Source organism: Alexandromys fortis, unplaced genomic scaffold, assembly GCF_014885135.2.
Source record: "Alexandromys fortis isolate MF-2015 unplaced genomic scaffold, M_Fortis_MF-2015_v1.1 scaffold_44, whole genome shotgun sequence".
In the NCBI taxonomy this organism is placed as follows: Eukaryota; Metazoa; Chordata; class Mammalia; order Rodentia; family Cricetidae; genus Alexandromys; species Alexandromys fortis.
This window is the reverse complement of record NW_026067921.1, coordinates 2,236,280-2,260,602: the sequence shown is the minus strand read 5'-3', so window position 1 is coordinate 2,260,602 and position 24,323 is coordinate 2,236,280. Positions and strand designations below refer to the sequence as shown.

The window sequence follows — 24,323 nt, the reverse complement described above, 5'->3', positions numbered from 1 at the left end:
AGGGAGATCCCAAGGCAGGGGGACGGGGCAAGTGTGCTCTGCAACTCCTGGTTCCTCCGGAAACGGGGCTGTTGCTTAGAGACAGTCCACCAGCGCTAAGATGCCGACCACCAACAGTGTTCCCTGGGTTCCTTGGGTTCCGCCGCCGTCAAAACCGGGCTCTTCGATTCAGAGGCACCCCTTTTTCTAGTGTTCTGTGTTACCTCAGGTGACTGTGAGCCTTCTGTTTGTATCCCATGTGACCTCAGTTTCCCAGGGGAAGAGTCAGAGAGGCCCGGGCTGACAAATTCTGTCCCCCAAAACCCTCAGGGCAGGATCTGACCAATGGGAGTTGGGGTTTGTCTCTTTTGTCCTTCCTCCTCAGGCCTGGGAAGGGAACTCGGAACTGTGAGGTTGGAAGCAGCTCCAGAACTCCTGGTTCCCACCGGTGCATCAGTCACTGCTGGGCACCGGCCTCGGCTTGGGAACTCTTCTCCACAGAAAGAGGCCCCAGGACTCCCCTTCAGGACCCGATGGCAGCCATTGGCCAACCGTGGGCAGTGAGGAAAAGGTGAATTCCCCACTAGCTTTCCGTGTATCTGTATCTTCCCCATAAAAGGAAATTCTTGCTGGAAAGAGTATAGATCAAGTAAGCAGGGACAGGAAAGCACCCCCGCAATAAACTCTAGTCCCAGTGAGGTGGGTCAGGGGATGTTGCCATCACATTTGAATTTTGGATAAAGAATGTCAGGCCAAGTGGTTCTAAGGCGCTTCCTCTCCTGTCACTGCTTCCTCCTCATCCCCTTCCTTGTTCTCCCTTTCTTTTTGAGGCAAGGTATTGCTCTGTAGCCCATGCTAGCCTCAAACTCACGATCCTCGTCCCTCAGCCACCCAAATGCTGGGGTTGCAGGTGTTTGCTACCACTCCCAGCAAAGGAATTGTTTCTGAGACCTCCCGTTCTCATCGATCTAGAAAACTGGTTACGCAGGTGCTGGAGGCAGAGATACAGAGAGGTGGACAAATTCCACAAGCTAATTTGACATTTGATCTCTAAGTCAGGACAAAGACCGATGATGCCTGGGCCACCTGAGCGGTTCCTGGAAGTCTCTTATCAGGGGTACAGTGTGTGGGAAATATCAGCTGCTCTTGGTAACCTTGAAGATGAATTCTGTTATGAAGCACAAGTCACACATGGTTAGTGGCACTCGTGCAGTAAAGAGGAGGGTAACCTGAATGGTGGCGCAGAGTCTGTAATGCTGGGACACAGGGTCTTCAGTACGATCGTCGTGGTTACTGACGGCCAGCTGAGGACAGAGTGCTCCTGGAGAGTATCGTGCCTCCTGAGAGGGGCAGCCAGAGCATCAGAGGTGGCTCAGGGCAGGTCTCCAGGAAGGGGAGGGGCTTGAGAGGGTTAGAAGAATGGGTGAACTTGGGGCAGAGAGAAGGGGAGACAGAGAGCCAGTGGGGTGGGCACAGAAGCCGGGGAAAGTAGGGTAAACATTCATCCATGTGTAGTGTCCAGGCAGTGCCAGAGCTGGACTTTGGAGGAATCAAAGCACAGGGAAATTGCTCATGGGTGTGTCCGCTCACTGGGTACAGATAGACGGCCCTTTAACTTTCTGTACTTCAGGCAATGGCTCCCATTGACCTCATGACTAAGGTAATTACCTACGCGTTCTCAGAAATCCTCTTCCTGAGGAACCCAGGGGAGAGGTCAGCCATTATGGGTGTTATGGGCTGGGCCAGTGTGAGTGGACATGGTCACCTATGCCCAGCTTGGAGGCCAAGCAAGAGGTTGTGCTGCTGGGCCTCGTTCCTCTGCCTTTCCCTCCTCTCAGTCTCTAGGGTTGGAGTAACTTTTACATCAGGGGGTCTGAAGCCCAGGGAATCTCAGGGCTGTGACCAGGAGAGGCCTCTGACCTCCAGCTTCCGCACCTGGCCCACGGCTTTACCCTTTTCATTTCTTCACCTTGGGAGACAGAAGGGACACAGAACAGACCATGGGGAAACCGAAGGTGTGCCCCTCCATGGCAGAGAGCCCTGGGGACCAGTGGAGGCGGGAGAAGTTGAAGGTAGGGTTTGTCCTTGATGGCTGTGTTCTTGGGGGGAAAGCCAGCCTCCGCATTCCTGTCTCAGGTCTCAGTTCTGGGCCAGGGATGTGGTCCCATGGCAGAGAACTTGCTTAGTATGCCCAAGGCCTGGCTGGAGTTTGCTCACAACCGTTAAAGTTAAAGCGAAGCAAAATTAGGGCTTTGAACTCACAGACACGGTGGCTCTTTTAAAGGGGACTAGCCTTCTGCTGAACAGTTAGCAAGAACTCGCTTTTAAATTTGGGGTGCCAGCATCTGTTTCCAAATACCCTTTGTGGCATTTAGTAATTTACTGCAGGGTCCACATTTCTCTCCTCTATGAATATAATGAGGTCTTGTCTTTCCTGACAAATGTCTCAGGGGCTCCGCTGACTGACTATGTGGCCATTGTAGTCATGCTGTGTGTTTATATTAAAGACGTGTGGCCCTTCATGGTAAAGAATCAAAGTGCAGAGCTCTGGTCCCTGACTAATGAGCAAGACCTGCCTGCCTGCCTTCTGCAGTGCAGCCCTTAAGAGTGACAAAAATCTCATTTTAACATCCTCCCTGCCTTCCCTTCAAACCGTAGTATACAAGATGTGGAGCAGCAGCGCTCCCAAGGGGAGAAGAGCTGTACTGCAGGACGGGACAGCTGGCCTACCTAGTAGCGATACTGTGACTAACTTCTGTCTGGGTCAGATTTCTTCTAGGAGAAGGCCTTGTTGCTTACGGAGAGCATCAGAAATCAAACCTTCAATGTGTTTCTTGGGCTGTCTGGACTTCTTACACTCCCCTTTGCAGACTTTTCAAAAATCTGTTCTCCCTGGGCCAGACAGGCATTCGATGGATGCTTCTACTAGGTGAGCAAGGGAACGGCAGCATCTCCTAAGCCAGGTGACTTTGAGTGTTTTGTTTTTTATGCTGCTTAATCTCTGGTTAATGTACCCAAACTGGTTCAAAATCTGTGTTTTTTTCTGAAATGACTCTGAAAGTATGGACTGTAATGTTTGGAAATGTTTTAGCCATGAAGGAAAGAGAATCATCCTCTAATGCCTAAGAAAATAAACCCATTAGTGTTGCGTCTTTGGATGTATAGAGATGAGGCTTTGCATATTTGATGTTTAATGTATTTGTCATGGGGGACGTATTTGGTCAAATAGAATGACAGCTTCTAACTAAGAATGGAAATATCTAAACAATTCAGTCTTACAGCTTAAAAACTGAAAATAAATTTTAATATAATATATTTATATACTATATTCTGATTGTGGTTTCCCTCCCCCAACTCTTCTCAGATCCTGCTCATGTCTTAACCTACCCAAATCCACACCCTTTCTCTCTCTCTCTCTCTCTCTCTCTCTCTCTCTCTCCCTCCCTCCCTCCCTCCCTCCCTCCCTCCCTCCCTCTCTCTCATCATAATACAAACAGGCATCAAAATAATGATAAGAAGAGGAAGGAAAAGGAAGAAAACAGTACAAAACAAACACAGAAAAAGAGCCAGAGGAAAAGCACAAGAAACACATAGACGCACACACATTTGTATACACAGAAGTCCAATAAAAACACAAAATCAGAAACCATTGCACACACACACACACACACACACACATACACACACACACAGGATTTGCGAGGTTAAAAATAAAAAAGACAAAGAATTCCCAAAATGTTATTAAGCTCATTTCATGTTTTCCATTTTGTTGGGTCAGGGCCTGCCTTCAAGAGTGGTTTGTGTATTCACAGTGAGACTCATTGTAGAAAACTAATTTTTCTTTTCTTTTTAAATATTTTTTATTGTTTTTATTGAGCTATATATCTTTCTCTGCTTCCGTCCTTTTCTCTCCCCTCCCCTTCAGCCCTCCGCCAGGGTTCCCATGCTCCCAATTTACTCAGGAGATCTTGTCTTTTTCTGCTTCCCATGTAGATTAGATCCATGTATGTCTCTCTTAGTGTCCTCATTGTTGTCTAGGTTCTCTGGGATTGTGGTTTGTGGGCTGGTTTTCTTTGCTTTATGTTTAAAAACCGCTTATGAGTGAGTACATGTGACATTTGTCTTTCTGGTCTGGGTTATTGTTGTAGGAGAAACTGCTTATTCATTCCTGGCTTCTCAGACCCAAAATATTCACACAGAAACTGTATTATTTGCAATGCTGTTTGGGCAATAGCTTAAGCATATTTCTGGCTAACTCATATCTTAAATTAGCCCATTTCTATTAGTTTATATTTTACCAGGAGATTCATGGCCTACCGGCAAGGTTCCTGCTGACCACTCACATCTTTTCTCTCTGGTGGTTACATAGAGTTGTTAAACTTCGCCTTTCTTCTCCCAGCATTCAGTTTAGTTTTCCCTGCCTAGCTCTACTTTTTTGCCCTATCACAGGCCAAGACAGTTTCTTTATTAACCAATGGTATTCACAGCACAGAGGGGAATCCCACATCACCTCTCCTTTTCTGTTTAAATAAAAAGGAAGGTTTTAACTTTAACACAGAAGAATTACATATAACAAAACAGGTATCAAGCAAGAATTACAGTTATAATATTTATATATTTTATCATAACTAAGGAAAACTATAATTATTTATTCTTCAACTCCATCAAGAACTACATTGACTAGGTGTGGGGAGAGTGGCTGACCTTGTCTTGTTCCTGATTTTAGTGGAAACACTTTTGAGTTTCTCTCCATTTAGGTGCATGTTGGCGTGGGCTGGCTGCGTATGAGCTTTATTGTGTTGAGGTGTGTCCCCTTTATCCCTCCTCTCTCCAGGACTTTTATCATGAAGGGGTGTTGGAGAGTGAAGACTGCCTACCTGATACCCTGGTCCCATGGTCAGCAGGTTTTCAGGAGAAAGAGAGAGCGAGAGAAAGACACTCAGGTGTTGACTGAGACCTAGACAACTATTCTCAGCAGGTAAGTGCTTGGAGACTTTTGTTGTGCGCTCAAACTATTGGATGCATGAAAGAAGCGTGTTTTTTAGGATAGAGCATTACAGAAAATGAAGAGAGGTGTTTAAACAGAAACAGCCCAGCCTGTGATGTGCCCAGCAGCACTGTGACCATCCTAGCCACCTACTGCTTGCCTGGACACGGGCACATTCCTTCTCTGTGCTGACAGCCCCCAATCAAGCGCCCAGGTCCACCAGATCCTCTCTTTTTCTCCCGGCCTGAGCACTCTCTTAAGGAGCAGGACTGGGTGAAGGAATGTGATTTAAAGAAAAAATCTTACTGTGCACGTGGCTTTTGTAATTAACCAGTTTTTCAGTGCTGGAAAAGCAGGGGGCATGCCGTCTAATTGACCATTGGTGTGTTCAGCAGTGGGGTTCCTGTGGAGGACCATCCTGCTTACCACCTGGGGAGCCCAGGGCGACCCCTACTGGCAGGAAGATGATACTACAGTCAGAAGACTACCCCAGGAATACTGAGGTCTAAAAAGACTCCTTTAATGGGACTGCTCCCCAACACGTGTATAAAACACAAACTACACACCACTTCACTTCCAAACCCAGAGTCCCTGTGAGAGACAACCAAACTGGTACTCAGGCCTCCTCCGCCCAGCAGTCTCCACCTGAAGAGCTGTTTATGTGCACTATGCATGTGTGTACACATACCTGCTTATCTATGTGTGCACTGCAATCATACAGGTGCCCAAGGAAACCAGAAGAGGGCATCGGACCCCATGGGCTGGGGTTACAGGGGCTGGTGAGCTCTTCCAGGTAGGTGTTGGGAATTAAACCCAGGTCCTCTTCAAGAGCAGTGAGCTTCCTAACTGCTGGGCTGTCTCTCCAGATCCCAAGAGGTTTTTTTATTGGTCACCTTTCTTATTATCAACTAGTCATGTAAGTTCAGGGTTCCTATGTGTTATGGGAATTCGGTTCAGTAGCCAATTATATGGGGAGGCTTGTGTAGTCAGAGGCTGCTCATTCGTTTCCCAGCTGCCCAGACCCAAAATAACCATACAGAAACTCTATTATTTAAAACACTGCTTGGCCTATTAGCTTTGGATTCTTATTAACTAACTCTTACATCTTAAATTAACCCATTTCTATTATTTTGTGTTTTATCCGGTAAGGTTGTAGCTTTCCGGATAAAGTTTCAACAACTGTCTCCTTGGGCAGCTATGTAGTGTCTCTCTGACTCCACCTTCTTTCTCCCAGCATTCAGTTTAGTTTTTCTGCCTAGCTCTATTCTGTCCTGTCACAGGCCAAAGTAGCTTCTTAATAAAGTTACAGGGAGCTCTGAGACACTTGATATAGGAGCTGAGAACTGAACTCAAGTTGGTTGGAAGAGCAGCAAATGCTCTTAACAGCTGAGCCATCTCTCCAGCCCCAATAGCCACTGTGGAGGAGACCATAAGCACCCTCTATTGGGAGTTTGTCTGTGGATCTGTAACATCCTATGGTCACCAGAGTCTGGAACACCAGGGGGCACATGCCCTGCACACACAATGGGTACCCCTTAACTTGATATATTCATCTCACGTTTCCCATATTCCTGCAGCTAATAAATCAATGATACTAAAACATATTCACAGCATACAGAGGGCAACTATATGGCATCTCCCTGACTCTGTCTTCTTTCTCCCAGCATTCAGTTTAGTTTTCCTGCCTAGCTCTATTCTACCCTTCCATAGGATGAAGCAGATTCTTTATTAACCATTGTAATAAAACATAGTCACAGCCTACAGAGGGAAATCCCACATCAGAACCTAGTTTATCGGGACTACCAGAGTCTAAACTTTGATCCTAAAATTTTGGTAAAATCTGAATAATTCAGCTGGGCAGTGGTGGTGCATGCCTGTAATTGGGAGGCAGAAGCAGGCACATCTCTGTGAGTTTGAGGCATCCTGGTCTACAAGAGCTAGTTACAGGATAGCTAGGAATGTTTTTTGAGACAGGGTTTCTCTGTGTAGCTTTAGAGCCTGCCCTGGAACTCGCTGTGTAGACCAGATTGGCCTAGAACTCCCAGAGATCCACCTGTCTCTGAGTGCTGGGATTAAAGGCCTGCCCCATCGCTGCCTGGCCAGAGGAGTTTTGAAGATACAAAACTGACAGGCTGCAAACACCTCGAACTGAGAGAACAAGGCGAACCTGGATGCACTTCAGAGACCACTGAAGCCCTGGAGTGGCTGCAGCCTGGAGAGAGAGGGGGGCAGTGTACCGAGAGGCACCTGGGATGGACTGGGTAAGGCCTCTCAGGAGGTTCCCGGCACTGTATGCAGATGCTGGAGGGATAGTCTCAGGGGTAGGATGTGAAGTGGAGCTGGCTGGGCGGACCTTGACCATACAGTGAGTCCATGAAGCCCCGTCTCGCTTACCCGGTCATTTGTTGGTACCGTACCTTCCCCACGGGTCTCCCTCTTTCAAGTCTTTGCAGAGGAGACCCGGATGTAGTATGTTTTAGCTTTAGCGTCATCCCTCAAGTTCTCATGTGCTAAACTCTACAAATTTCTCCCACCCCCAAACTACTTCAGACATGATCCTCCTCCCTGCCACAGACTATGGACAGGTGGTTGTTTTGGGTTACAGAGTTCAGGTGGGACACCGAGGCAGATTGTCTTCTTTGGTAGGAGCATAATTTAGCAGAATTATTAACACCAGACAGACAGCAGCATGGTGGGGGCGCCAGTGAGTGTTTAGACTCTGGAGGCAGAGTGGGGTTTCTTACAGGTCTCAGAGGAAGGTGGGGGGGGCTTTCCACGTAGTAACACTGATGCCCCAGGAAGCATGGACGCATGGAGAGAGGGGGCCTTGCATTGCCAAGAAGGAACGGCAACTGCAAGAATATGGGAGTGGTGAGGAGATGGGGCGCATCAAGTTAAGGGATACCCATCGTGTGTGTGGTGGGGGCATGTGCCCCCTGGCGTTCCAGACTCTGGTGACCATAGGATGTTACAGATCCACAGACAAACTCCCAGTAGAGGGCGCCTGTTGTCTCCTCCACAGTGATTGGGGTTGGAGAGATGGCTCAGCTGTTAAGAGCACTTGCTGCTCTTCCAACCGACTTGAGTTCAGTTCCCAGCTCCTGTGTCAAGTGGCTCAGAGCTCCCTGTAACTTCAGCTCCAGAGGATAGGAAGCTTTTGGCTTCTTTGGTTCCCTACACATGCATACACATAAAAATAAAATTCCTAAAAAAAGAAATAGGCTTTTTTAGGGGGTCCTTGGACTGAGCAGGAGTCTGGTCTGGATTTAAACAGATAACCCTTCATCTTAATTTGGTTTTAGGACCTTGTTCTGTCTCCAATCTGTGGAATGTTTGACCTTGGGAGACCTATTGTAATTGTGGGGATTCTAGGCCTGTGCACATAAGGGTGCCGCTGAGGGTTTGTAAGCTGAGAGCGGTCTCATCTCTGTGAAGGACCAACACAATTACCTGTGCACTCATGAATGTGACTCTAAGCAAACAGAAAAGGACACAAAACATTAAAGAAGGGTCCCCAGATCTTTCCCCTCAGTAAAAGGAACAGTTGGGTTCTGGAACAGTGGAGATGCCTGTTAAAGCTGATAGGTAAAACCTCCCTTGTCCTGGTTACAAGACAGACTTCTGCTTTGTCAGATGGAGTTTGTTACATTAGCTGTAAAACCTATGTTACCTTTAGACTCTTTAACTTTTAGAAAGTCCAGACGAATTGAGACAGGAGAGGAAGATGGAGAGGTAGGAAAGGCCCCACGTGAAGGCAGAACACTAATACACCCGAGAATCAAGGGCGTAGAGAAGAAGTAGCTTCTCTGCTTCTGTGATGCTGGTGCATCTCAGCCCGGTTCCTTTTCTGGAGTGCAGGACTTTGGGAGTCACTGTGTGGCCCACTGACCTTTTGATTCACTCCTCTCAGAATGAACCTAGGAAGCCTAGGAGGTGGCTCAGTGCTAAAGCACTTGGTGCACAGTTAGAGCGGCCGTTCAGAGGCCCTGAGTATATGAACACCGCGTCAGAACCCAGATGCTGCCCAGGCTTCTGCCCCTGCAGCCAGCAGCCCTTCCTCTCCCAGATAACGCAGGGCAGGCTCCCACACTAGTGAGCAGGGTGTCAGCATCTCTCACCTGGGAAAGTGAGTTCACCTCAGAGTGGCTTAGTGGTGGCCACACATCCTGCCTCCAGCCCCCTTCTCTGCCTTCTGCCTGGAAACCAGAGAGAATAAACCTCCCTCAGAAAGGGCTAAGAAGAGACCCTTACTCTGTCCCGTGGGTCCTAAATCCTCTCCTCAGAGCCCCCACTCTACTTGCTGGCTCTCTGCCCATGGCATTGGTAACCTTCTTATTCCCTAACAATCCATTTCAGAGCCTCTTAAAGCCACATTGAAGACCTTTCTCCTAGCATCCATGAGCGCCGGGAGGGGGTGGCAGCTGCCCACACCCAGACATATCAAGAAGTGGGTTTAAGTGAGGCTCTTCCTCGATGAAGACACTTGATATCAACCTCAGGCCTCCAAACACTCATGCATGTGCATCCACACATGTGTTTCCACACATGGTAACATACACCACACACAACAACAACAATAACAAGAGCTTCTGCAAGCCAGGGAAACTGTTACATAATTTATATTATATCTGCTAGTGTACGCTAAACAGAAGGACACGGAAAGGGAAGCTCCCACCTCCTCCACAGAACAGAACCTTAGGGATTTTCCCCCTGTATGTTAGTCTGGATTAACAGTGAGTACATACAGGAGCCGTGGCCACCCTTAGAAATATTTCACAACTCATGCGAGCAGAACTGCCTGCTGACGGTCTTCTGGAGTTCACCCACATGGATCTGCGAATGTCAGGTTTAAATGTAACATCCATCCCTCAGGAGGGAGGCTTCTCTATCCGGGGACATGGGCTGGTACGGAAACTCAGAGCTGATCAAAGTGTAGAAACTTAGTGTCTATGGGATGCTTAGACACACATGGGACTCTGTGGCACACTCTGTCCCCGAGGCTCAGGGATTGTTGAGGAAGAAGGGAAAGGAAAGGGAAGGCCGGCTTGAAACAGTGCGTTGTGGACATGGCCGTGTTGCTGTTACCTAGATATGGAAATAACCAGGCTAGCTTAAAGATAGACAAATATATTTTATTTATTATTGGGGAAAACTCATGCCACAGGAACGGAAGATTCGGGCTCTGCTTGACTGCGGGGGGGTGGGGGGGCGGGAGCTACACAGAGAGGGCACCTGGGTGGTGCAAAGGTTTTATCTCCCAGTCCCTCAAAGCCACGCCTAAACTAGCTTCCACCACTTCAAGACGACTGGTTAACAAGGCAGGACCACCATGGCCATGAGCTCGCAGTGACTGCTGTTGCCTGCACCAGCCCTGGGAAAGACTGAGCCAGCCAACATTCTGTCTTGGGGTGGGGGTCAGTCTTCTCTAAGGGTGTGGCCCTTGGTAAGATGATGCTCCTGTGGGTATACTTATGAGTATATGGGCAGAAACTGGACTTGGTGGGTTGTTATTTTATTCAGGTACAAAGTTGGGAGTAGGTGGGAGGTAAGGATGTATCTGAGAGGGATCGGGAAAAGGAGTTGGGGTGAATGAGATCAGAATATCCACAGCACACAATGGATGCCTCTGCCCATCGATGTTCACCCAAGTGCAAGGAGCTGGCGTGGTGCAAGATTGTGCATGCGAACACTTTCAGATGCTTTGTTTATACACAGAACCCGGAAACAAATGTCCTTCAGCTGCAAATGCACAAACATTGGGATATAAAGAAATCTGGTGGAATCATTGAAAAACTGTTGATGTATTTATTGAAGTGAGATTTGTGCATCACAGTTGCATCCCTAGGGACACAGCCAATGCAGCAGGCTTGTGTAAGAACGTAGCAGGATAGGTCTGTTACTTCTCAACAGCTCTCAAGCATGCGCCTGGTTCTCTCATGCCCCACAGGTGGACAAGCTGACAGGTTCCTCTTTCTTTGGAGCAGGCGGGAGGTCCAAATCTCACAAAGCCCAGCCTGTGGGAGAGGCACTCTTATCCCGGATGCCCCAACCTCTGTCTAAGCCAGAGCTGCAACTTTTCTTCTTAGGCTCATGTCGAACACTCAGGTTTGAGTGTGGACTTTTCACTCCCAGAAAGTGACGTTTGATTGACAGATCTTTTCAAACCTTCCTAAGGAGTATGCATCAAGCACCCTCTAGGTGGTCTATGTCACTGTGGTCTGAAGGCATTGTAGTGGTCCTGCTAAGGAGAGCTGTGCTGTGTACAAGGAGGCCAGAGGACATCTCTGGAGGGGTCTCCTATCCAGCAGAGGGCTTTACTGTCTGCAGGCTCTGAACCTCTCTGGCAGCCCAGCCTGTGTTTGGAAGTCTTTACTCAAGTGCTGGACGGGAACACTGGCACCTGAGAGGAGAGGACCGATGCCCAGATCCTTTAGCAGGCAAATGGCGGGGCTAAGATTTGAACTGAAATCTGGTTCTAGACCAATGCTCCCCACGGATTCTGGCAGGGCTGCTCTAGAAAGCTGGTGATGTTGACAAGGCTGTCTCACAGTGGGGCTTTAAAACGCATGGAACAAAATGCATGATCACCAAGCCCTATTAAAATGGCCAGGCATGCTAATCACATTGAAATGCATTTGTCAATATTTTGTTTTTGAGACAGATTCTCACTGTGTAGCCCATGATGGCCTTGAACTCTCAATTCTCCTCCCATAGCATCCTGGGTGCTGATATTATAGGTGTTTTTCACCATGCTGGCTCAATTGCCATGACTTTAAAAGTTGCCACACACTGTATCACCTCTGTGTTATGTCTGGGGGTATATCTATGTGTTCATGGTGAACCTGTATGTCCCGTCTATGTTATTTGTGTAGGGTGTATCTATGTGTTCATGGTGAACCTGTATGTCCCGTCTATGTTATTTGTGTGGGGTGTATCTATGTGTTCATGGAGAACCTGTATGTCACGTCTATGTTATGTGTGGGGGTATATCTATGTGTCCATGGTGAACCTGGTGTTCCCCAGGTCTGCTAGACAGGCAGCAGACTTTATTCTTGGAGGAATCTGTCTCTCCAGCAATAGGATTACAGATGTGATCGAACTTTTTTCTTTTAATTTTAAAATTTATTTTTTATGTTTTTGAGTGTCCTGCTTGTGTGTATACATAGACCGTGTCCTTGGAACTAGAGCTACAGATAGTTGTGAGCCCCCCTGAGCATGCTAGGAGTCTCAAATCTTAGTCCTCTGGAAGGGCAGCCATTGCTCTTAATCGCTGAGTCACCTTGCAGCCCCCACACCCAGGTTTTAGTGGGTGCTGGCAATATGGACTCAGGTCCTCATGCTTGTTTAGCGAGTGCTTTACCCATTGGGCCATCCCCCAGCCTCGTGGATGTTTATTAATGTTTTAAATTCAAGATATATCTGTAGTTCTGGGAAACAGATTTTTCAGGAAGTCGTGAGTGATGTCTGTTATGACGGGGATGTGAAATGCAGTATTAGTGCTGACAAAGTCAAGGGTCATATTCCAACTGATGGAGTGATGAGAAGGGATCTGCTCCCATCCAAGTTTCCAGACCCCTTGCCTGCAGGTGTGGATTCACTGGGCGGTGGTGTGTGTGTGTGTGTGTGTGTACCCTAGGTTCAGACTCCCTCTGTCACCTCCACCCCGCCTCCCTCGTGCGTGTGTGCATGTGCGTGCGTGTGTGTGTGTGTGTGTGTGTGTGTGTGTGCAGTGTGTCCCGCTACACAAGCAGCTCAGGCATTATCCCCGCCATGTGCACTAGGGAAGGCTCTATATCCCCCAGTGAATGTGGTTTCACGGTGTCATTTCTGCGGTGGCTTTTCTATAGGATTATGGGAAGAAATACCCTAAAAGGAAGAGCTGTCCACCATGATTTGGGAGGGGAAGGAGCCAGCGGGAATGCATTTCAGAGGTTGACCCTGATGTTAGAAGTCAGGGGGTATGGAGAGGTGAACGCAGAACAAGTGTTCAAGGCTAGGCTCTTTAATCTGCTACCCGTGGCACAAACATCTAAAAAACTCTTTAAAATTTACAGTGCGGAACCCACTGGCCGCTCCCTGCCTTGGGGAAGCTCACTCCATTCTCTCTGGAGTGTTTGCTTTGCTGTGTAAACTTTTGCCTGAAACTGTCTGTCGTTCTACTGAATTTTTCCTTTGAAAAGACAAGAGGTCCCTCATAACTCACGGGCCAGGAATCCCTGAGGGGTGTCGCTAGTACTAAAACTGGGGACAAGCAGCTTCAGGGGACAGTACTTAGGCACATACGCTTGGTCACAAGATGTTTTAGGTTGAAAATCTAGTCCCATCATGCCCTTGTGCAAACCTCCTCAGCCTCCATGCCCCAGTTCTTCATTCTTAGGGAGAGGTGACTTAACACATCCAGGTATAAACTTAAGTTAGTCATGATGTCACTGGTGAGGTGGACAGAAAGGGTGGGATAGGCACCCCCACCCTCTGTGTGTGTGTGTGTGAGAGAGAGAGAGAGAGAGAGAGAGAGAGAGAGAGAGACAGACAGACAGACAGACAGACAGACAGACAGAGACAGAGAGAAGAAAGCTGCCATTATACCCGCCAGAGCTCACCCATTTGACCAGGGAGCTCCAAAGTGCTTGGGCCTACCATGAGAGCCTGTCTCAAAAGCTAAGGTTATAAGCATACACCACCACACTTGGCTTTTCCCGTGAGTATTGGGAACCCTAATTCAGGGCCTCAAGCTTGTCTGAGCCATCTTCCCTGCCCCAGAGACAGCAGGGTTGGGCTGAAGCTGGGTCCCTTTTTCGGGTAGAGAACAGGCTGCCTGCATGGTGACCCAAGGCGGGGCATAACCAAGCATATTTTTATTTTCATGTCTCATTGGAGGACAGCATCACAGCTGTGGTTTTACCAATATTCCTCCATAAGCTGGGGTTAGACTGTTAGGGAAAGTTCACATGGTGACACACACCATGGGTGGCCCGACAACGTGTCAGATAGCAAGCCCAAAGCAGCAGTGTCTGTTTCAGACAGTGTTAGGAGCGGGACAGGGAGCCACCTTCCCCTTGGGGAGTTCTCAGGATTCTTCTGGTCCAGACAGCACTCCCTGTAGCTCTGACTGGGACACGCAGATGACAGCAGGCATGGAGAATCTTGGAAAAGTCCAGAGATCACCTCAACCCTCGTTTCTGGATATGCTCCCTGGCAGCGGTTCAAAACTAAGGCCACCACCCAGAAGAGGCCTAGGAAAGTGGGGGAAGAGTCACAGCCAACTCTACAAACACAAAACAAGAAAATAATGGCATTGTATTCTAGAGGCAGAAGAACCAGGCTGTGGGGCGAGCCATGCACCAGGGGGTGGCAAAAGCCTTCCCTGCTGTGTGGTGTGGAAGTGGGCCAGGCCCCGTCGCTCTTTTCCCTGCCCTGTTCTGTCTGTAACCTTCCTGCCAGGCCATCTGACCCCTGAAGCAGGGGGCAGCTGAAGTCAGCGGGGTGGTTAAATGAGGTTTGTGCTGGGGGCTCTGACTGAACAGGTGTCCAGAGCCTTTGGATATGTCAAGAGCCCGTCAACTCCCCGACATTTTCTAGGAAAATGAGTCAGGCCTAACTGCGTCTGAGGGCTCACTCTGTCCCGTGTCCCTTTGCCAGACTTCAAGCCCACACCCAGGTCCTCTACTCCCGCTGCTGGTTGCTTGTTCCAGGCAGTGTTCCCTATCGCTCCTATTTCCTCATTCTGTCCTGCGTTTCCCGTGTGGCACGTGATCTGGCTAGAATGCGAGAGCGGCTCCTGCGACCTCCTGGTGTGGAAGGGGACGGGAAGGGGTGTTTTCTCCATAGACTGGTTGAGGGGTGCCTCTGTGGCAACTTGGGAGACCGTGTGTGATGGGGTACATCCTCAGCTGGGGTGTTGGTTTGGATGTGAATTATCCCTACTGGCTCGGGTGTCATAATGCATGGTCTGCAGCTGGTGGCACTGTTTCAGGGGCCTGTGGGACAGTTAGGAGGTGGAGCCTACTGGGGTCAGGCCTCGAGGTCTGATAGCTAGGTCCTGATTCTGATCCACTCTCTGCTTCATGGTTGCCACCACACTGTGACCCCTGGCTCCTGCCACTGCACCTCCCCAACACCATGATGAACTACGTTCCTTCTTAAACCCCGAGCCCAAGCTCTTTTAATTAGCTTCTTCTTAGGTGTTTGGTTATGAATGAAAATACTACCACTGAGAAGGCAACCCTGGACTGTGTTGGTGAGCTTGGGTTCAAGTGAGGGACTTGCCTCAATGAGTAGGGGTGAGGGTAATGGAGGCAGACTCTTGATGTTGGTCTGTAACTTCTACACACATGCTCCTACACATGAACAAAACATGCAAACATGCATGTACAGCACACAGAGGCACACTCATGCTCCTACATGTGAATAAAACATGCGAACACGCACACCAGCACGCAGAAGACACAGGAAGAAGGTAAATGTTTGGATTCAAAACTAAGGGTGCAGACAACCAGCCGGGTGTGGTTCTGAGTAATCAGGCCCAGATTCAAGTCCTGAAATTTGAATGAGCTCATCTCTCTTCATAATTTTCCTCCTCCTGAAAGGGAGCCAAGGGCGAAGAAGGCAGGGAGCATACATGGACCCCTTAAAGCAGTGTGGTTCCGGCCCAAGTACAGGGGATGTTAACACTACTGTTCTTCCTCTTCATCTGGGCTCTGGCCCAGGAGAGGTGGACCATTGTAGATCCACAGACAAATTATCTGTGCACTATCCTTAGCCATGACTGTAGCCATTCATTGCTCACCTCTATGTCCAACCCAACCCCTTTGTGACTGTCAGGTTAACCCTTCTGAAATGTATTAACTGAATGTACCTTCTGGATAAGAATGTCAGCAGCTCATGTCTGAGACCCATAGCAAAGATGTCCCCACTGTGTACAGGATAGCAGAGATGTCCCCGCTGTGTACAGGATAGAGATGTCCCTGCTGTGTACAGGATAGAGATGTCCTCACTGTGTACAGGATACAGAGCTGTCCTCACTGTGCAGTACAGGACAGCAGAGATGTCCCCGCTGTGTACAGGATAGAGATGTCCCCGCTGTGTACAGGATAGAGATGTCCCCGCTGTGTACAGGATAGCAGAGATGTCCCCGCTGTGTACAGGACAGAGATGTCCCTGCTGTGTACAGGATAGAGATGTCCTCACTGTGTACAGGATACAGAGCTGTCCTCACTGTGCAGTACAGGACAGCAGAGATGTCCCCGCTGTGTACAGGATAGAGATGTCCCCGCTGTGTACAGGATAGAGATGTCCCCGCTGTGTACAGGATAGCAGAGATGTCCCCGCTGTGTACAGGATAGAGATGTCCCCGCTGTGTACAGGATAGAGATGTCCTCACTGTGTACAGGATAGAGATGTCCCCACTGTGTACAGGATAGAGATGTCCCCGCTGTGTACAGGATAGAGATGTCCCCACTGTGTACAGGATAGAGATGTCCCCGCTGTGTACAGGATAGAGATGTCCCCACTGTGTACAGGATAGAGATGTCCCCGCTGTGTACAGGATAGAGATGTCCCCGCTGTGTACAGGATAGAGATGTCCCCACTGTGTACAGGATAGAGATGTCCCCACTGTGTACAGGATAGAGATGTCCCCGCTGTGTACAGGATAGAGATGTCCCCGCTGTGTACAGGATAGAGATGTCCCCACTGTGTACAGGATAGAGATGTCCCCACTGTGTACAGGATAGAGATGTCCCCACTGTGTACAGGATAGAGATGTCCCCACTGTGTACAGGATAGAGATGTCCCCGCTGTGTACAGGATAGAGATGTCCCCACTGTGTACAGGATATCAGAGATGTCCCCGCTGTGTACAGGATAGAGATGTCCCCACTGTGTACAGGATAGAGATGTCCCCACTGTGTACAGAATACAGAGCTGTCCTCACTGTGCAGTACAGGACAGCAGAGATGTCCCCGCTGTACAGATCCAGTCTACCTGGTCTCTCCACCAAAGCATCTGAAACGTGCCTGTCCGATGACGTCCCTAGTCCTGTGGCTATGTGTCACAGTTTGTCAGCTTCTTACCACGATGGAATGTCTGAATTCATGTTCCTGGGCCACAGCCACTCATATGTGTTGGGGTATATTATTTTCAGGCGTGTGACTTTTGTTTACGCTGCATTTGTTTAACTCTGTGAAGCTGTTCCTGCGCCTGTCTAAAACACCCTATGGTCTAAATAAAGAGCTGAACAGCCAATAGCGAAGCAGAAGCAAGGATGGGCAGGGCTGGCAGGCAGAGAAACGAGGAAAAGGAGGAGCAGGAGAACAAGGAGAGGGCATTGGGGCCAGCACCCACTACACAGCAGGACACAGAGAAAGACGTGAAGTAAAGCATACATAAATAGAGCAATATAAAACCAGAGGCAAAAGGTAGTCAGGTTAATTTAAGTTAAGAAAATCTGGCAAGAAACACAAGCTAAGGCCGGGCATTCACAACTAAGAGTAAGTCTCATTGTGATTTGGGATCAAAAAGCCAAAGAGTCCAACATCACACAACACACATGTGGCTCCTTGAGGAGGGGAAGAGCATAAAGGTGAGGGGTGTGTCACACACTCTGGAGAAACACAGCCTATCCCCAGAGCTCCAGCACAGTGTGCATAGAGCGTCCATCTCATGGCATTTATGAGTATGTGCACACGTGTGCATCAATGACATCATCCACCTGATTTTGAGACAAGGTCTCCCACTGAGCCGGGACTTGCCAGCCCCAGGAGAGGCCACCATTGTGATGGGGGGGGGGCGTGCATGCTGCCACTTGCTGTCAGCCTACCCACTGTCAGGGCTCACTGCGGGTGTCACCATACTTGCCTTTTTACCTGGGTTTCAGATATCAAACCGAGGGCCTTGTGCTTGCAATGCGGGCACATTACGCACTGAACCATCTCTCTAGTCCTGGGAGGGTGGTGGTGGTGCACGCCTTTAATCCAGCACTCGAGGGGCAGAGACAGGCCGATCTGTGTGAGATCTCTGGTCTACAGAGTGACTTCCCAGACAGGCTCCAAAGCTACACAGAGAAATCCTGTCTAGAAAAAAAGGGAAGGAAGGAAGACAGAAGGAAGGAAGGAAGGAAGGAAGGGAAGGAAGGAAGGAAGAAAAAGAAAGAAAGAAAGAAAGAAAGAAAGAAAGAAAGAAAGAAAGAAATAAGAAAGAAAGCATTTTGAATCAAGGACAAGAAGCTGGGAATTGTGGGAAGGGTTCCATCCCTTCCCATCAGTGGACTCCTTTCTTCCAGCAGCCCAGAGCTCCACCTGCGGCTAGTGAAGGCCAGCGAGTCACTCTGGAGCCAGCAGACATCTCAAAGACGTGAGTAAAAGCCAGTGCTCACTTGGTGCCTTTTCTGCGGGGCAGCTGTGGGGTTAGGAGCCCAGAGTGGCGAGACCCTGGAAGAAGACTAGATGATCCCTCATACGCTCAGTGGGGACAGGCTGAAATCACCCCAGGAAGACTGGGGAAAGGAGAGAGGGTGAGACACAGGACAAGGCAGGCCCACCCAGGGCTCCTGTGCCAGCAGCTGGTCTTCTGAGTGCCGGCAAGCCGTGGCAGATTGCAGATCGCCCCGCGTGGGTTCAGTGCTGAGCATGCTGTGGGGGAGAGCTACTTGTAACCTAGTAGGGGGTCATAGCTGCACCTGAACAGTAATAGCTCATTGGCCCCAGAGCTGGGGAAGAATCAGAATAGGGATTTGGGGAGACCTGGAGAATGCAGGAGGCTCATGGTGGGTTGCTAGAGCTAGGTTGTGGGAGACATGAAGGTTGGCCATAGTCAATGGTTCCCAGGTTTATGCTCTGGGATCTGCAGAAGAGAGAACCAGGGCACTTCCTGAATGCCTCTAACACAAAGCTCCCCCCTCCCCCCAGTTTGGTTAGAGTTCCATTTTCAACTTTCTGCCTGGCTTTATGACTGGCATAAAACATCTGGTAACCATCTCGGGGTGGAGAGCTCTTCCGCTCAGTGTTGCAGGAGTTGGGGCAAATACTGCCAGCTGTTCATGTGGGCGGGTTTGGTCACCGCTGTAGAGGCCTGGAAGTGGACGCGGGAAGGACGCAAGGTCTAAGGTTGGTGCCTGTGTGGCTAGACAGCAAAGGAGGGACCCGGCCCGTGGCTGATGCGGGAGCCGGATCTCTCTCATAGGATTCTTCATTTCATTGATAAAAGAATTCAAGAGCAACTCAGATGGAAGTTCAAGAACAATTTTCTAAAAGAAACTCCCCAGGGCAGGAAGTTGTAAACTTCAGCAGCTGCCTGAAGGGGAAGGAAGGGTAAGGGAAAAGTCACACCGGTCATGTTAAGTCAGCACAGAGGTCACATGGCAGGGAGGGGAGCTTCAGAGAAAGGATAGAAGCCCCCAAAGCGCCAGAAAAACCTACATGGGTTCTGGCCAGCTTCGGAAAGAAAGAGGAGGAACAAAGACCTCAGAAAACTGGCACCTCATAAAGGTGAGCGGGTCTCATAAATGTGGGCAGACCCAGCTGAACCTCTGGACGGTTCTGCTAGGATGGCTGTGGTAGGGAGATGGGATTCTAGGAGAAAAAGTCTAGTGTCTCATCAAAGGACTAAACTTTTTGTCATTGCTTAAAGTGCATCTGCCTTCCTAGAGATAGTTCCTCCTTCCTGAGCCTCCTAGCCAGGTCATTGACCCCACCCAACTGGAATGTTAGGTCTACACCCAGGCCAGAGATTTCTTCCTCTTGGCCAAAACCTCTGGGCCTTCACTACTGTGATGTCAGGGACAGGCAGCTCCTTTCCTCTCTGTCTCAGGGACCCAGTTTCGGGGAAGGACCAGCCTTGCTGGGAAAGTGCTTGGGTGAGTTCCCTGGAAACCTGGCTGCCCATGCAGAACTGTGAACTTCCCTACCCATCTTTTTTGCACCCCAAAGTGTGGCTCATTGAAGGTGCCACAGCTGGGGAGTGACACGGAGGCCAGATGGCAGCCTCTGGCCGCATCTCAGATGGACAGGATACAGATGTGTCGAGATATTTAAACAGGGGTGGAGACAGCTGGGCCAGCAAGATAAATTGTGACAGTCAGAAGCAAAGAAGTGATCCAGTCTATAATGATCTGGAAAAGAGAAAAGAAAAAAAAAAAGGAGAGTGGAGAGCCAACTTTGTTTTTATAGTAAAATTCCAGAGAACACGGCAGAGAGACTGCTGGCCTCAAAGTCAGCAGTTGGCAACACCATGGCCATTGTTGGTTACTGGAAGTGTGTGTGACCAGCAGACCGAAAGTCAGTATGATAAGAAACAAGTTATCTGCCTGTTCTCTAAGTAGCAACCCACAGGTCCTCCCTAATTATAAAAGAAAAAAAAAAGTAAAATCTTTGTGGGAACACAGAGTTCTACGGATGACCTGGCTAGCATTCTTTAAACCTATCAGGGCTAGACAAGGCAAGGCAAGACCTACATCTCAGGATGGAGGGACTAAGGAAACTCAGGCAAATGCCATGAGGGAATTAAATATGGTTATTAGTTTATTTCATGTTGCTCTAACAAAATACGAGCCGCTAACACTTTATCAAGAAAGAGGCTGAGGGCTGGAGACATGGCTCAGAAGTTAAGAGCACTGGCTGCTCTTCCAGAGGTCCTGAGTTCAACTCCCAGCAACCACAAGGTGGCTCACAGTCATCTATAATGAGATCTGGTGCCCTCTTCTGGTGTGCAAGCATGCATGCATGCAGAGTAAATTTTAAAGGAAAGAAGGAAGGAAAAGGGGGAAGGAAGGAAGAGGTTGAGAGCCAGAGAGATAGATCAGGGGTTAAGGATGATGCTTGCTACCAAGTTGAGTTTGACCTTTGGAATCTACATGGTGGAAGGAGAGAAACTGAGTCTTAAAAGTTGTTCTCTGATCTCCACATGTGTGCTGTGACATGTTCATGCATGCGCGAGCGCGCACACACACACACACGTTTTAAATACTGGAGGTTCAAGTGTGTTGTGGGGCCAATATCCTACCTACTCTGGCGAGAAGCCTCAAGGCAGATGGCCTTACATCACATGGCCAAGCAGGAGCAACAGCCCACACAATTGACCTCATTCCATTTAGTAACAACCCGTTCTTGAGACCTCCTCCAACACTACCCTCCTCCAGAACCCAACTGCCTCCCTTGAGACTGTCTCTTAAGGTCCCACCCACCTCCTCTGAGCATAGCCACCTTGGAGACTAAACTTCCAGAATATAAATGTCTGGGACATGTTCAGACCATGTCCAGACTGTGGCGTCTGTGAGTCAGTCAATAGTATGGGTTCATGTTCATTTGCAATCATTTGATCTCTCTGTTGTGGTTCCATGGCACTAATGGGGAAAGCTAACTGACTTCTGTACAGGAATACTGGAGAGGGGTGGGTGAGGAAGGAGACCAGGCCCTAGAAATTTAGATGTTTTCTAAGAGGGAAACAGGCTCTGGGCTCTTGTTGAACCCTTTCTGGGCCTTATTTGCTGATCCACTGATAACTGGTATTTAGCCTCATGGAAGGTCTGGGACTCTTCTGTATGAGAGGAGACCTGTCAGATCTTGTCCCCCACTCTGGTGGTCTGTGGAGTGGCAAACGCCCAAGTTCATGGTCACTTCTCATGTCTGAAGGAAGAACCCCACCTAAATCCACTGCCGACAGAGGCTGTACCCCCAGAGACAGGAGGGTGGTGACCTCAAAGGCAGCCTGAGCTATGTAGGGAGTCTGAGGTCACCTGGACCACAAAGTGTGACTCTTTCCCCCAAACAGCACAAATGGAGTGGGTGGCACACACCTATGGCCCCCTCACTATTAGTTGGAGGCAGGGGGCCAGCTTCAGCTCTGCCTCCACAATGAACTAATCCGACAGCCGGGACAGCGGCTCTGCGTGGCTGGAAGATGCAGAGCATGCAAGGCCAGCTCCGCGAATGCAACAGTGCAGCCTGCTCCAGCCGTGTTTATGGCTGACTTGTGGCAGGGCCTGGCCTGGAGGAGAAGGTCCTGGACCTCAGGAGAAAAGAGCCAGCCACTCAGTGCTGAGCATACAGCTAGCAGCACACTTTACACCCACGCTCATCCATTCTCTTCTGTCCTGCTGCAGGAAAGTTTCCCCGCTGTTGAGGGAGAGCAGACTGCAAAATAGAACCACCAAGAAGTGAGAGAGAAGGGAGAGGAAGGACGGTGAAGGGAGCCTGGGAGGCGAGGCTGTCTCTTTGCTGCTGATTTGTGCAGACACAGCACAGTTGGGGCGTCCCACTAAGGGGTCCAGGATGGACAGAGCTGAGTGCTGGGTGGAGTTGGGAGGACCAGCCAGGTGGCCAGGATGTTGAACGCAAGCTGCTGGGTTTGAGTTAGTGTGCTTGACCCAGCTGCTGGGAAATTGGGGACTGTGCTCTTCAGAGTCACTGGGCTGTTCTTGGGGCACTCCTTCCTGGGGTGGGGGCCATCAGAGCTTGGCGCACTGTAGCGGATGGGAGGACTTGGGAGGGAAGAGCGTGCTTCCCCAGCCCCAGGAAACCAGGATGTGTGTCCGGAGATCCACACTCACTCTGCGTGTCCCCGAGGAAGAGGCAGCAGCCGCGGGGCCCTCTCAGACTCCGGTGGATGTCCCCAGGCAATCAGGTCTGGCAGACCTTGGGGGAGGGTGGAGCCGCTCTGAGGCTGTAGTGGTCTTGGTAGCCTGGACCCGGCTCCGGGGAGAGGGAGGCATGGAACAGTTTCTACCCCAGGGGGAGCTCTTCCCCTCTTTGGGACCCCGTGTTGTGGATTCCGAGGGTTGGGCCTCAGATGGGGGGATTCCTCTGTCTCAGGGCTGAGATCCATCTCACTTTGAGATCCACTCATTTTGCTGAAGTTAGGGTCAGAGCGTGGGTCCTGACATTCTGTCTAAGGCAGACCCAGCTACCGTTTTCCAGTATGCCAGTTAGAGAGGCAGTAATAAAAAGCAGAGAGAGATTTATTCAACGTGGCCACACTGAGAGAGGGACAAAAAAGGGGCCCAGTGACCTCCTCTCCAGGCTCATCTTTGGTGTCCTGCGTGAATCTTAGGTTTAAACAGAAGGTCAGAGGCTTGCACAGCTCAGTGGTCCCAGTTGAGAAATCTTTGGCTCATAGAGGTTCAGTGACCAGCCAGGGGTTCCCCAGTCTCTGGAAAGTGCACAGATCCTGATCTGCTTTCTGTCTTTAGGGGTAGTGGAGATAATTCAGCAAAATGACAACGGGGGAGGTTAAAAAAAAACAGGGGGAGAGGCTGGGGCTGGGGAGGGCCTGCTTTCCCATGGAGGGCTGCTCTGGGAGGGTGGCTGCTTCCTTTGGTTATCAGCACCCCAGACGTTCCCAGGAAGCTAGGAAACCCTGAGAAGTGCAGTCTCCCAGGCAACCTAGGGAGCTGAGAGCTTGGGGTGTGTGTGTGTGGCCGTACCCTGTGGAGACTGGTTAAGCGGGTCCTTCTAGACCAGCTGTGGCTGCAGACAGGGCTCCGGGCAGGAAGATAGACAGACCGACCGACCGACCTGACCTGAAAGTCATATCTTACTCCTTTATGATAAAGGTATTGGAGAGACTAGGGATACAAGGGTCATACCTAAATATAATAAAAGCTATTTATAGCAAGCCTACAGCTAACATTAAATTAAATGGAGAAAAACTCAAAGCCATCCACTAAAATCAGGAACAAGACAAGGATGTCCACTCTCTCCATACCTCTTCAATATAGTGCTTGAAGTTCTAGCAATAGCAATAAGACAACATAAGGGGATCAAGGGGATTCGTATTGGAAAGGAAGAAGTTAAGCTTTCATTATTTGCAGATGATATGATAGTATACATAAGCGACCCCAAAAACTCTACCAAAGAACTCGTACAGCCGATAAACACCTTTAGTAATGTGGCAGGATACAAGATCAACTGAAAGTCATATCTTCCAGGGAGGGGTTTGGAGGGACTTTGCATCATGTCTGACTTTTCTCATGTTTATATTGCACATTTTACATTAGACATTATATTTATTTGTGTGTGACATGTGGTTGTGGAGGTTGGAGCTTGACCTTGGGTGTTGTTTTTTGTTTTGTTTTTAGTTTTTTTGAGACAAGATTTCTTAGTGTAGCTTTGGCTGTCCTGGAACTTACTCTGTAGACCAGGCTGGCCTTGACCTCAGAGATCCACCTGCCTCCACCGCCCAAGTGCTGGGGTTAAAGGCGTGCGCCACCACGTCTGGCCCTGGTACTGGGTATTGTTCCTTAGGGGTCATTTGTCTGTTTGTTGTTGTTTTGTTTTGTTTTGTTTGAGATAGGGTCTTTCACTGGTCTGGAGCCCACTGATTTGGGTTGTCTGGCTAGCCAGTGTGTCCAGGGCCATCCTGCCTCT

At 49.4% G+C, this 24,323-nt stretch overlaps 1 protein-coding gene across 7 annotated transcripts in view; it reads left to right on the top strand.

The window, feature by feature from the left end:
• The first annotated feature begins 351 nt into the window (after positions 1-351).
• The window catches only part of Ackr2 (atypical chemokine receptor 2), a 35,168-nt gene continuing 11,196 nt past the window's right edge, over positions 352-24,323 (top strand). Inside the window, exons 1-3 of one of the 7 annotated variants that reach the window (XM_050141781.1) lie at positions 352-550; positions 2,881-2,942; positions 4,814-4,957. Coding sequence is in view for 1 of the 7 variants with exons in the window: in XM_050141777.1 (XP_049997734.1) it covers positions 22,430-22,581 (152 nt within the window). In the remaining 6 variants the exon portion in view is untranslated. Of the gene's footprint in view, positions 551-1,500; positions 2,052-2,747; positions 2,943-4,813; positions 4,958-18,217; positions 18,316-19,399; positions 19,449-22,267; positions 22,582-24,323 lie in introns of those variants that run through there. The other 6 variants (XM_050141780.1, XM_050141779.1, XM_050141783.1 and 3 more) reach the window with 6 other exon arrangements.